At 39.5% G+C, this 13,194-nt stretch overlaps 2 protein-coding genes across 2 annotated transcripts; one reads left to right on the plus strand and one right to left on the minus strand.

Moving 5' to 3' along the window:
- Positions 1-700: 700 nt before the first annotated feature.
- On the minus strand, positions 701-8,247 carry LOC145902022 (uncharacterized). Its single transcript, XM_082989858.1, has 23 exons — positions 7,951-8,247; positions 7,504-7,854; positions 7,370-7,441; positions 7,097-7,207; positions 6,722-6,801; positions 6,538-6,662; positions 6,294-6,419; positions 6,094-6,230; positions 5,774-5,926; positions 5,590-5,701; positions 5,192-5,293; positions 4,953-5,121; positions 4,813-4,887; positions 4,414-4,526; positions 4,248-4,334; positions 4,075-4,182; positions 3,491-4,015; positions 3,309-3,425; positions 3,054-3,165; positions 2,883-2,986; positions 2,679-2,770; positions 1,942-2,241; positions 701-1,805 (listed from the first exon to the last, which is right to left on the minus strand). Exons 1-23 carry the CDS (start codon positions 8,155-8,157, stop codon positions 1,623-1,625), a joined length of 3,561 nt encoding a protein of 1,186 aa, XP_082845984.1. The 5' UTR covers positions 8,158-8,247; the 3' UTR covers positions 701-1,622.
- A 1,505-nt stretch (positions 8,248-9,752) lies between these two features.
- On the plus strand, positions 9,753-12,473 carry LOC145903848 (kinesin light chain 1-like). The gene is made up of 2 exons (XM_082992018.1): positions 9,753-10,424; positions 10,467-12,473. The coding sequence occupies exons 1-2, from the start codon at positions 9,760-9,762 to the stop codon at positions 11,701-11,703; spliced, it is 1,902 nt and encodes a 633-aa protein (XP_082848144.1). The 5' UTR covers positions 9,753-9,759; the 3' UTR covers positions 11,704-12,473.
- Positions 12,474-13,194: the final 721 nt, after the last annotated feature.

Below are 13,194 nucleotides of genomic sequence, written 5' to 3' on the forward strand. Positions count from 1 at the left end.
ATTTATAGAGCCTACACAATGTCCTTTTTTAACTGCCTCTCATGCTTTATTGTTTTCAATAAATTCACCAAAATGAACTTTCTTTTCTTTTGAAATTTGAAAGTTGATCTGTTTTCGCACTAATTTTCTGGCGGAAAACACCCCACACATGAAATAAACTGTAACGGCTACATAAAAGTGCTACATTGCCATAACGCCTTGAGCACTCCCAACTGTTTTGGTAAATAGGTTCGGTCTGTAGTTAAAACCATGTTGGGGCTGTGCGCAATTCAACACAAGCCGCAGATGAAAGTTACCAAATCCGATGAAGCCTATTTAATATTCAAGCTGTACTTAAGTTTGTGCGAATAGTAATAAATAAAGATTAGTCGAGCTTTTCTATTGTGTTGTACTTAGCGCGGCGAACTTTTATTTAGAGGTGCATTACCGGAAACTCTATTGGTCTGGTACTTCGAAGCCGTCTTATTTTAAGTGGCGGGAACAATAGCAATTGCATAACGCAGCTTTCCTTGACTAGTAGCCTGTAGACTACAAAGTAAACCAAACCGAAGTCTTGCGAGCGTGGCGCGTTTTACACATACAGACGCGGATGCAGCCACAAAATTTATTACTGCCTAGGGGAGTAGCGTTGCATCACCAATTACTATCAGATGTCTTTCCGACGAGCAAATATTCAATTCTGATCACAAAACAGTTTGTTTTGGCTGCAGGTTTATTACACGTTCAGTGTTCACCACGTTAAGACATCTTGGACCATAGAAGCTTTTTAAAGTTACGGTACAAAATAGAATAAAAAGCAAGAAAAAGCGTCGAAATGTGGTTATTTACACAGCAGTCAGATGTACGAAAACCTGACATCATCCAGGCACCGAGGCGCATGAAACTTCACATAATCATGCGTTCGCAATCAGTAAAAATATATTTCTGGGTGTTTTTTTGAGTGTAGCAAAGTGCACGAAACTGCAGCGACACAACGAGTCAAACTGAACTAAATTAACGCCGCCAAGTCGCCTTAAACTGGCATCCAACAGCTCAACGAACACAATACAAAAGAAAATCCGATTGAAAAAGAATGACGCTGCTGGCTCCGGGTCTTGTGGGGAAATATGTTTGCAGTAAGGTCTATAGGACCCCTGGTGTTGTCAGGCCCTAGTACAAAAATGTAAACACTAAATAATTCGTTTGAATGGGATTCGGTGTAAACTCCAAGCCTGGGCGCTGAAGATTTAGCAGGTGCTGCACGGTATAACGTCGATCCAACAAAAATAGTTTGAACGGTTAGGAATCCCAATGTGGCTTCTTTTTCGTGGGGAAAGGAACGCAAATAATGTATAATAGCGCGATGCCACGTCAGTCCTTGTGAGCTTTACATTCAGTAAAAAATGTAAGTGCAATCACAATATCTGTAAAACGGCGACGCTCGCGCACTGTAGCTAGTACAACGGAGGCAGACGAATTTTAATGTTCTTGTCGGCTGTGATCTTCATTCGAAGTTCAGCAACCTGTGCCCTGGCGGTCGTAAGCCAATCCAGCAGCTCCTCCAGTGCTCTCATTTGGGCATTCGACCTGGGTTTCCAACATGCACGCTCAGTCACGTGACAAATGGAGTCTCTGTACGTCAACTAACTCTTCTTCTTTTTAGAGGTACGGACTCCGTTTGCTCCTGACGTTTTGGAGGTCTTCTGGTTTGCGCGTCCAGCTTCTACAAGCTTGGTGGCGAGTTCGCGGTTGTCCAACGCCTTCACAAACGTAGCTTTTGTCTCGGACAGTTGCTCTTGTATGACGTTGCAGCGTTGTATGTTGGCCTGCATTCAATACAAGCGATCAATAGAAATCACGAGAAACCACAGAAGATAAAACCTAAACAGTCAACACCTTTCGCGAACTTCACATATTTTCCATCTGCGGTTTATGAGACTAAACAGAAAAACATGCACGCACCTGCGCCATTTCTTCGGTCTTCAAAATCTCTTCGCGAACTCGAGACACGCGCCGTTCGAGTGGAGTCATGGGCGAGTTTTCGCCAGTTGCGCTTGACGCGAACGCCTTGAACGAGGACATATTGCGAGTTTGGGTTGGTGTTGTGGTTGCAGTCGAGGTGGGCAGAGGCATGATCTGTGCTGGTGACTTGCACCCAACGTCGATAGGAGAGGGTTCGGCGTTGAGCATTGCTTGACAATGCTGTACAAGGTCATTCTTCACTCGCTCTATGCGCTCCAACGCGTTGGCGTCCAGTGAACGCTGAAATTTTAGCAGGATAACATTAAATATATTAGTTTCAAGTTGCGTGTGTTCGTACTTTTCCCTTATCTTCACAGATCGTGGCAAACAAGTCTCTATCGCACTGCAGTTTATAGTTTTGTATCGCAGTGACAAATAACAATTTGCTTTCTATGTTTAATTTCAATTGGTACAGCTTTGGTACAGTTTTTTATGTGGACGATTCTCTGTATTTGTATCCGAAGATTGTTGCTTCATTAAATACTTGCAGTAATTTAATGTCAGAGACATAAGACAATTACCTAGACTAGGGCCAGACTCTTCAAACTTAAGTGAGCTAATCTTATTAATTAACAGTTTAATGAATTTCGTGCAATTGCAATGTTCCTTTTCTCTTTCAAAAACACTTGTTTACGAAAAATGTTTTCAACATAACAAGCACAGCAGTCTATACACACCAGCTCGTCGATCTGCATGGCCAAGTGCTTTACTTTCCAGCCTTTAAGGCGATTGATGTCGAAGCATTGGTCGTGGAAGGTAGTCTTCTTTTCTGTGAAAACAAAACCGCAGTTGTTGGTCGGTTTCCACGGTTTTCGAGAAAACGTCTCGCAAAATTAAGAGAACATATAGCTTTCCAGCACTTTGGCAACACAAACATTTACCTTTAACTTTTACATCTGAATAGTGCGTGAAGTGGTTGTTGACTGGTTTTGTTCGGTGTCCGTTCAGCAAGTTAATGGGGGGTCTTTCTCGAGCGATAACATACCTAAAAATGCACGCGTTTTACCTACACACCGAAATTTCTGTCTCTGGCTAGAATGACGTTATCCTACCTCACGCCATCTTGGTCTGTGTATTCGGTGGTAGGCTTGGCAACGGTTGTCATGGCAGACATTGCTTCACGGGCAGCTGCATCCAACAAACGGTCTTTGGCTTTTGATGCATCTTGGAATGTAGGCGTTAAGTATAAAAAAAAGACTCCAAATACATTTTGCCCAACCAAGGGTAGAAAAACTATGTTCAAATGCATTAGGTTTTGTGTTACTGACTATGTTACTTTTTTATGTGCAGTTTTAGTTGTTAAATACCAGGTTTTGAGTCTTGTGTGCTGTTGGCTGATGATATGGAAGGTTGTTCGTCTTCACATTCGTCAGCGTCATCGGTTGACATTTCATCATCAATCATCTGCACACTTTCTGGCAGTTCTGTATACCGACAGTTTTAAAAGTTAAAGTTGGAAATCTCATGCACATAAGACCATGCAACATACCTTCAGCAATTACGTGGGTCTGCTTTCGTGGCTTCTTACGAGGGGAAAGTCCCATCAAAGGATCATGGGCTGAGCTGCTCAGTTTATTGTGTAAACTGCTTTGATTAAAATGAGAGTTTTGTTGCTCTGCAATGGGTCTTCTTGACAGTTCTTCGCTAGGTACTGTGGTGATTTTGTCATAAGCCCGTTTTAGTGTTCCAGCAGGGGCGCTTTCACTCAAATTCAGCTTAATGTCACCATGGCCAGGTTGTCCATGCAGTTCACCCGGTCTGTAGTGCATTGCAGTGTTGGAGTTCACCTGTCGGATCTGCATGCTGTTTGGTAAAGTAGATGAGTTGGCAACATGTGGTGTGTTGGCTGGGTTGATCCGCGGGGTAGCGGTGACAGTCACTCGCTGTTGCAACTGCCGTACTTTGGAAACTGGCTGTTGTATCACTGCTGGATTTTGGCCACCCCTTCCTTCCTGTCCCAGCTTATTACCTTGTAGATGATAGGCGGCCTGAAACCTCTGCTGTGGATGTTGTCCTAGAACAATAACAGAGAGTGTTATAAGTGAAGTTGCATATTTTTGACAAGCAAGCTACCTGGCTCAGTCTTAATTGTAAAGGGGACATTGGAGAAGCCTTGTTCAATGCTAATTTTTTGGTCACTGACTTGGTTGGGAATAAGGTGATGCCCAGCAGAGACCGGTTCTATAAACAGCTTTTTTTAAACAAGACAAACAAGAAATTCAACTCCTATGACATGCAAAACACACCTGTCTTAATGTATGGCATTGAAGTGTTGACATTGTTTTGAAACTTTAATGTGTGTCCAATTCCATTGCTAGTCACTGTAGGTTTGACTGAGGAAAATATTGCATTGGTTAGATAGAGTGCAACAACTCCGCAGCAGAAAAAAACTAATCAAAAAGCGAGACTTACCTTGGCCTGGTAAGGCTGGTTTAATGTTGGGAGTAACGGTGTAAGTTACTTCATGTGAATACCTTTTTTGTACACTGTGGGTGTTGGAATCGTTCATGTTTCCACTGTGAAATCTGAAGAGAAGTGGATATTAAAAATTGTCCACATTACTTTTAATTTGGATCCATTTGACACAATACCACATGAATCATTGATTTTGCTTGCACAATTAAAATAAAAAGAAAGTATTATAAAAATGTAGTACTAATTATCTGAAAATTCCACAATATCCACATTGTTGGAAAAGCAATTACTTTTTTTTTTAAATGTTGTGGCTGCATGGAAAGGCATTCATGAAGTGGCAACCTTACAAGATTTCAGTTTTAAAAATTACTTTTCAAAGGACAAATGAAACAATACCTTTGTTCAGCTTTAATTGGAGATCCTCGATCACCGGCTTTCGATTCCGAAGTAAAGTTAAGCTTTTTTGTAATGCTAACAAAAAAGGAAAACATGAATTTTTTTCATACTACGTACTACAATGGGTTAATAAACCATACCTTGTATCTGATCGAATAGGTCGACGCAGAATGGCCGGCTTTGGTGACATATTTGGAACATGTGGAATTGCAGTAGGAACTTGTCCTGTCGCAAGATTAGGGGGCAAAAGACGAGTTTGATCGGATCCTACAGTTTGGGATGTTGGTACAGTTTGAAGAATAGTTTGGCCTTAAAACAGACACAAATGTTTTAAACTGGTAAAGAAACAAACAGATAAGTAGAGAACACTCATATGTACCTTGAGTAAAAGCTGCAACATTGCTTGGTACTGGGCCAATTCTTGGTGCTTCCATGACAAGAAGATTAGAATTCAGACGAATTTGGGTATTCTGATTTGCTGCTGAAAACGCAAAATATTACCAACACACTTACAATAAGGAGCAATAATATATTTTTGCAATTTGGTCATCAAATATAATTCTCTAAGGTGTACTAATTATCTGAAATATCTTTTAAATCCACATTAAATAATTGCATTTAGTTTTTTGACAAAACAGATAAAGCTATATTGCTGACAGACATTTCCAGAAATTTCAAACACTACAATTGTCATTAAAGAGCAACAGCCAACAGTCAATGACCAACTGTGTCGTCACTTCTAGTCTATAAACCATAAGTCAACACAAGTGAAAATACCTGAAATGTTTAGGGTGTTTCTGATGCCATGGCTAGTATAAGTGACTGGTGGTGCAGCATAAGGAAAAATGCCTGGAGCATACACAATTGGCTGCATGACGGAAGCCACAGTCTAAAAAGACAGCATATGCATGAAATTTTCGTTAAATTCTGAAGGTAAAAAGCTATTAGAGTGTGTTAATACCCTTGAAGTGGCAGCCACTGAAGTCACAACTGTGCTAGCAGATGATGATGATTGATTGGATGCAACTGAGGAGGACTGAGACTGGCGCACTAAACCAGGCGCTTGATTGAATTCAGTTGTGCGAACATGTGCCGAAATGCCACTTACAGAAGGCTGAAAATGGACATACAAAGGTTATTAAAACATAAAGTCAAGGTACAGTAAGAGTATGATAATATTTGTGAATATGGTAACCTTCTTCATAGCTGGGCTAAATGAACGTAGTCAGCATTATTTAAAAGAACACATAGCAACAAGCCAACGTAAAAAAGGGGGCTCACTGGTTGAGGAAAGACTTTAGCAACAGCAGATGTGGTGATTGGCGTTATTGACGCCAGACGGGCAGCAGCAGGATGAGTAAAGGAAGACACACATGTGGCAATGTTCGATGGCGCACTTGATGTTGAAGCAGTACGATCTACATATAAAAAGAGTTTTTTTTAGCAACATGTTGCTAGGCAATGAACACATCTGGACTTACTTATAATGTTATTTGCAACGATTGTTCCAGGTCTCTGCGTCACAACTTTTCTTGTTAGCTTTGAACCAGGAACAGAAATAGGAGCAACTGATGATGACGGAATACTCACTTGGTACAAAGATTTACCTGCACAGAGAAGGGTGTTTGTCACACTACCATTTAAAAGATAAAAAGATAGTAAGTGAAAAATAAATTATATCTATATTTCTTTACATATACAAATTAACTACAGTAAATGTTGTACCTCCCGATGAAGTAACAGAAACACAAGAAGATGCATTTATTAGATGCACAGCGTCCTGACTTTGGGGCTTTGCCGACACTGAAATGCTTATGGTGGTGGTTGGTTGATGTAGCACACTGCTTGGTCTGTAAACAACACATAATAAAAATACACCACAACATCATTTGTAATCAAGTCAGTATACCTTCTTGGAACATCATGTGAAGTTGCAACTGTTAATGGAATGGACTGCCTTCCTTGAGGAGGAGGAAATATTGAATGGACCTGCAAATTGTACATTAGTTACCAGCTACCATTATTTTGTGTTGGATGATTTGGTGTATCATGTCATAATGTGCAATAAACATAATTTACTTCTATTTTTGCAGCCAGGCATACTAATTAATCGCAATTAAGTTTCTGAAGTGTTTTTTGAAACCGACATTCAGACATAAACCTGAGGAAGTCTCGCCGGATGGCAGACGAAACGTCGGTTTCAACAAACACTTTAGAAACTTAAGCGCCAGAAGAGCAATTCCGATTAATAAACATAATTGTTGAATTTGTTACATTCACTTACTACCACTGGTTGTTGCATCCGGTTGCCAGGGACAGTCTGCAATGGTTTCACAGCCAACGTAGTCACTGTCTGCTGCTGGCTTGGTATTTGAAATGGACTAGAACCAAATGTCTGCAAACGAAAATGATATTTGCACAATAGAAATATCACATAAAGTATTTTTGTTATACTCCAGTTAGGAAAACAAAAACTCAAGGCCCTTTAATTGATCCAAACAGGGCGCAAATGAAGTTTTTAACGTTACTAGGAACTACTAAACTAAGAACTACTTACAGTTGGTTGAAATTGGGGAAACTTTATTGGTGTTGTTGACTTCAACCCAGGGGCCATTAAAACTGGTTGAGGCTGCAATACAAAGTAAATTTTCATTAATTGTTTCCAATGTTATAAAAAGTAGACATACTTACCCTTTGTTTGGTGCCTGAAATAATAGCAGGCTGCAGGGCAACTGCCTTCGCTTGGAAATTGCCACCACCAGGATCAAGCAAAGCTGTTGAGACGGTATTTACCACTGTTGATCTTGGTACTACATGAGGTATTACAGAAACCGATGGTGGCATGGAACGAACAGGTAGCTGGTGTTTGCCAAATGTCTTTGGTGGTTGGTTTCTAGTTTGTTGTCCAACAGACAAAATTTGGCTTGGTGTGATAATTTGCTTTGGTGTCACTGCAACTGAAACCTGTCCACTTGCCATCGAATTTGGTGTTGCTATAGCTGCTGCTGGGACAGAACTGGTTGGCTGCTTGGGTGCACTATCCTGTAAGTTTGCAAAAATGTATATAAAATAAACACACATTACTTATCATTATATATGTAGTAAAAATTAAGCTTCAAGGTTAAACCATATCCTTACTTGAACTAGCAATGCTGCTGGCTGCACAGCTGTGGGCATTGAGCTGACAGGTGCCTTGGTAATGTGTTGATAACCTCCCTGTGGTTGCAATGTTGGTTTTGAACTACCAGTGGACAAAACTACACCAACATCAGTTCTTGAGAAAGCAGATGCAATGGGCAGAGAAACAGGAACTGGGATTGTGGGCGATGTATTGTTTACAGACATGCTCTAGTATGGCCAAATTGTGCAAGTATCAATCATAAATACTGTGCCAAGACATATCTATGTGTAATACAACTCAGTCTAACATTTTCTATAACACTGCCACACAAAATATTTTTAAACATAGGTTATTTGGTCCTTTAATGACAAAACAAGTAAATCAGATCAAAAGTTTAACATAAGTTTTGTAGAAAACCTGCAATACTGGATAAATAAGGGGCTGGAGAGTTTAATTAATTCTACTTGTACATACTATTATCACTTTATTAAATGCAAAAAAAATTGTCTATATTAAACAAAACAAACATAAATATATACCACAAAAATTTGGGGGTAATAAAAAGATTATATTTAATGAGCACATACATAACAAATCAACAAAATCAAAGCCTTAGCCAGCATATTTGCTAATACCCAATTCTTTGTAGCCTAATCATCAAAACCACCATAAAAAAACACTGGAATTCTATTTAGTCACAAAAAAAACACAAAAACTTAATGAGAGAATTTAAACTGTACCATTTTTTTCGTTATAAACGAACACTTAGTGAAGGCAGGTGCAAAGCATAATCTTTGCCTCTGCTAACCACAGCCTCTTACAGCACATTTAGTTAGACTGCTACTGTCCTATAAGTGTCATATACTGGCAAAAAACATTTCACACAGGTATACCTAATATAAAGGTATATTCTTAACAGATATAAACTTACAATTTGAGCTTTAATAGTTATTTAAAACGGTAAATTTCCTTACAGCACCGTTCTCTAAATTGAAAATGGAGCACAACAACATGATAGTACCTTAGTGCCGTGTGCAAAAGGTCGCAACCCTAAATACCCGACTGCTATTGGTCAATCAAAGCGCACTACGCCACGTTTTGATTGGTGGATTGCGGAAAGGAGCTCAGCATTTCGTTTCTTTAATTTGACGTCACTCGTAACAAACGGATGAGAGCAAACGACCAGGCTGTGTCGTTGAGGCGGCGAGACAGATCGTCCTCGTTTTTGTGTGATCAAGAACGGGAAGGTAGGAAAAGTTAAACACAAAGTTTAGGAAATAGAAATGATTAAGGGTAAACTTTTCAAGGTAAACCTACAAACTGATACTTATTTCACCTGTTGGTGTGAAAATTAATGCAAAAGTTAGCATTTATTAGTCACAATTTGTGCGAAATTGTTTCTGTTTTTTTGCGATGACGGCCGGTCGTGCCGATAGCATCTTGTTTCGTCACGGATGGCCGCACATTCATCAGCGGTTGGGAAGTATGGTTAAAATGTGCAATGCGATTTTTTAAAGGATTGATCAATAGTTGACAAATAGATTGATTTTGTTAATTATGATTGGTATGTTCTACAGTAGCCCAGCAAAGAATCAGCAAGTCATATGCAGCCTTATTTTTCCACTGTTGAACGTGGCAATGGAGACATTTTGTATTGCACCACCTTGTGAAAACTTTCATAACGTTCAATGTAGATCGTAATTTATTTTACTTTAAACTTATGTAAAGCTGGGGTTTGAAAGTCAGCAACTTTTTCTTTCTTTCAAAAATACAAATAAAACTATTTAACAGAACAATCAATGTGTTAATTTACAGAGTTTATTTATATGTATGGCTCAAGCAACAGGCAAGTAAATAATAAAAAAATGGCCAACAGTGTACTTGTTGTTGGAACTGCTGGAAACTTAAATGATTTAGACCAAAACACAGCTGTGGAGGCCCCTGACAACAGACCATGTTTGGATGACATCCTCACTAATACAAGGGCTGTCATGCAAGGATTGGAACAGTTAAAAAATGAGCACAACTCCATCCTACACAGTCTCCTGGCTACATTGAATGCAATTCGAAGGGAAAAAGATGATGATGTCAACCTGGTAGAGGAAAAATCCAATATTATTAAAAAATCTCTCGAAATGATTGAACTGGGTCTTGGTGAGGCAGAAATGATGGTCTCCTTGTCATGTCACCTTAACAACCTTGAATCTGAAAAGCAAAAATCAAAAGCACTAGTCAAGCGTCTTTGCCAGGAAAATGCTTGGTTGCGTGATGAGCTGGCAAATACACAGAACAAACTGCAGATGTCTGAACAAAAAATTGTCCAGCTGGAGGAAGAAAAAAATCATCTTGATTTCATGAAATCTGTCAAAAAGTTTGATGAAGATGTTGTAGAGAATGCCAATGCAACTGTAAACCAAACAGGATCAAATATTGATGATCTATTTAATAACACACCTGATGATGAATCCATGGGAGATGGAAGCACTGCTCAGTCTACTTCTTTGAATAAAATAAACTACAACTCTGTCGCTAGTGGTGGTTATGAAATTCCAGCTCGTTTACGCACTCTGCACAATTTGGTGATCCAATATGCCAGCCAGGGTAGATATGAAGTTGCTGTTCCTTTGTGCAACCAGGCTTTGGAGGATCTGGAAAAAACCTCCGGTCATGATCACCCAGATGTTGCTACCATGCTTAACATTTTGGCCTTGGTTTATCGAGACCAAAACAAGTACAAGGAAGCCGGTAACTTACTCAATGATGCATTGGCTATCAGAGAAAAAACCCTCGGACCTGATCATCCTGCTGTCGCAGCCACATTAAACAACCTTGCTGTTCTGTATGGCAAACGTGGCAAGTACAAGGAGGCAGAACCTTTGTGCAAGCGAGCATTGGAAATTCGGGAAAAGGTGCTGGGAAAAGATCATCCTGATGTGGCCAAACAACTCAATAACCTTGCCCTGCTGTGTCAGAACCAAAGCAAGTATGAAGAAGTGGAAAAGTATTACCAGCGCGCATTGCAGATTTATGAGAAAAATCTCGGACCTGATGATCCTAATGTTGCAAAGACAAAAAATAACCTTGCCTCTGCTTACATGAAACAAGGGAAGTTCAAGCAAGCTGAAACTTTGTACAAGCAAGTCCTTACCCAAGCACATGAGAAAGATTTTGGAAGCATTGATGAGAAGAACAAACCTATCTGGATGCATGCTGAAGAAAGGGAAGCTTCTGCATATGCTGGTCAGCACAAGGACACTGCCCCTTATGCAGAATATGGTGGATGGTACAAAGCAGCTAAGGTGGATAGTCCAACAGTAACAACGACTTTGAAAAACCTGGGTGCTTTGTATCGCAGACAGGGAAAGTATGAAGCAGCCCAAACCCTTGAAAACTGTGCAACAAGATCTACAAAACAGAATATGCCACCTGGAAGACAGACCATGCCAAAGCAGCCGGAAAAAGCTCAGTATAATCGTACACAAGATGGTGATGAAGTGAAAGTGGAATGGAGTGGTGATGGCAGTGGTGCACTTAGAAGAAGTGGTTCTTTTAACCGCTTGCGTGATTCTCTAAAGCGAAGCAGTGCAAAGCTGGTGCACAGAATCAAAGGCGGACAAGAGGTTGACCCTGCAGCTCTAAATCTTCCTGAAAACTCCAGAATGAAAAGAGCCACATCATTAGGAGTTTTAAACTCCAGATTTGACAACCCCCACAATGTAGCAAACCGACCACCCCAGTCATACTTCAACAAGCATGCAGAAGCACCATAACTGTGGCTGAATCTTAACAAGTGCAAGAGTGTAGCAAGTAAAATTTACCTGTCCGTGCATGCAAAGATTTAGATAATTTCTGTGTTGCTGTTGCATGATTTCAAACCTTTGTGTTTATGGCTAAATTGTGTGAACAATGAAAATGTTTTTGTTAACAGCATATTGTTGTTTTAAATATGGGTTTTCGTGTGTTGAAATTTAATTTTTGTGCTGTTTAGGAACCCAAATGTTAAGTTCATGGCAGCCCTAAAAAGTGTTTAAGAGTAATATTCTTTTCTTTCCATCTCTTATTTTTCTATTTCCTTTCTGTTTTCTGCAAATTATATTTGTTGGTCTAAAATTGGTCAGTTCCATCATATACTTTATGCCCGCTGTGAGGAAAGCAAGAAGAGCTTAGCTGTAAAACTCTTTCGCGAGGCTAATGAAATATTCATGATTGTAACATGGTACCTGTTGATGATGTCATTTTGCTGTAGCTTTTCTTCAGCTCCCAAGGGCTAAAGTGCAATGAATTTTAGGTCCTAGACTCTGTTATGTTGTCGCATAATCCCGAACTCTATTGATGTGTTTTAAAAGAGCCAAATTCATATTTGCTTGATTATGGCCTTGCAACAGTCCATATACTCTTCTATAAAGAGTTAATCAAAACTGTTCTTCGTTACAATTTATCAAAGTGGGTGCTTTATCGTCGTCGTTAATGTTAAATTATTATCGGTATCGTAACATGTTTCCAAACTGTGCACATTTGTCATCGATTTTTTGTCGCATTAGTCAGCATCGAGCTTGTCATCGATCAACCAGTCGAGAGTGGATAAGGCAAAGCACGGGTCCCTTTTCTACGATTTACATGTTGCGCGTTATCGCATGGTAGGATTGAACTTGTAAATAAAAAAAAACTGCTGATATAATTAATTAAAGATTATTGCAGTTAATGAAAATTTTCGTCGTATGGTTTTGTACAAGAGAAAGTATTTTATATCCTTTAAAAGTTAATTCTTGGTGACCCGTTAGGACACAAATTTGTAGAATACACTTGTATGCAAGTCCTACCATAACCTGTGGTAGAGACTAAATATAGACAGATATGAACTTGTAGCACTAAAAACAAGTCGAACCGCTTGTTATTAATATGCATTTCCTGTTCGGGTTTTCGAAATTTTATATCCGCTTCAAGTTCGAGACGTCTTGCTTCGTACATTGGTGATACATGAAAATTAGCAGGACATTTTCCAAAATTGAATCTTTAATGTTTGACCATTAGCATGGTTTCCTTCTGTATTTACATTATTTTTTATCATGCAGCGGAGACCCACTGTTTGGTTTGATTTACTGATGCCTATGTGCTGCGTGTTTTTATTTGATACAAAAAAAACGTTTGAACCGAGAAAATAATGGCTTCTACACAGAAGACAAGAACTTCATGAAGAATGTCAATCGATCGTTTGCTCTGGCTACTTCAAACTTTTGTGATGTCACAAAGAAATGATCAGA

The sequence above is a fragment of the Ascidia mentula genome, chromosome 5 (genome assembly GCF_947561715.1).
Source record: "Ascidia mentula chromosome 5, kaAscMent1.1, whole genome shotgun sequence".
NCBI classification, from domain to species: Eukaryota; Metazoa; Chordata; class Ascidiacea; order Phlebobranchia; family Ascidiidae; genus Ascidia; species Ascidia mentula.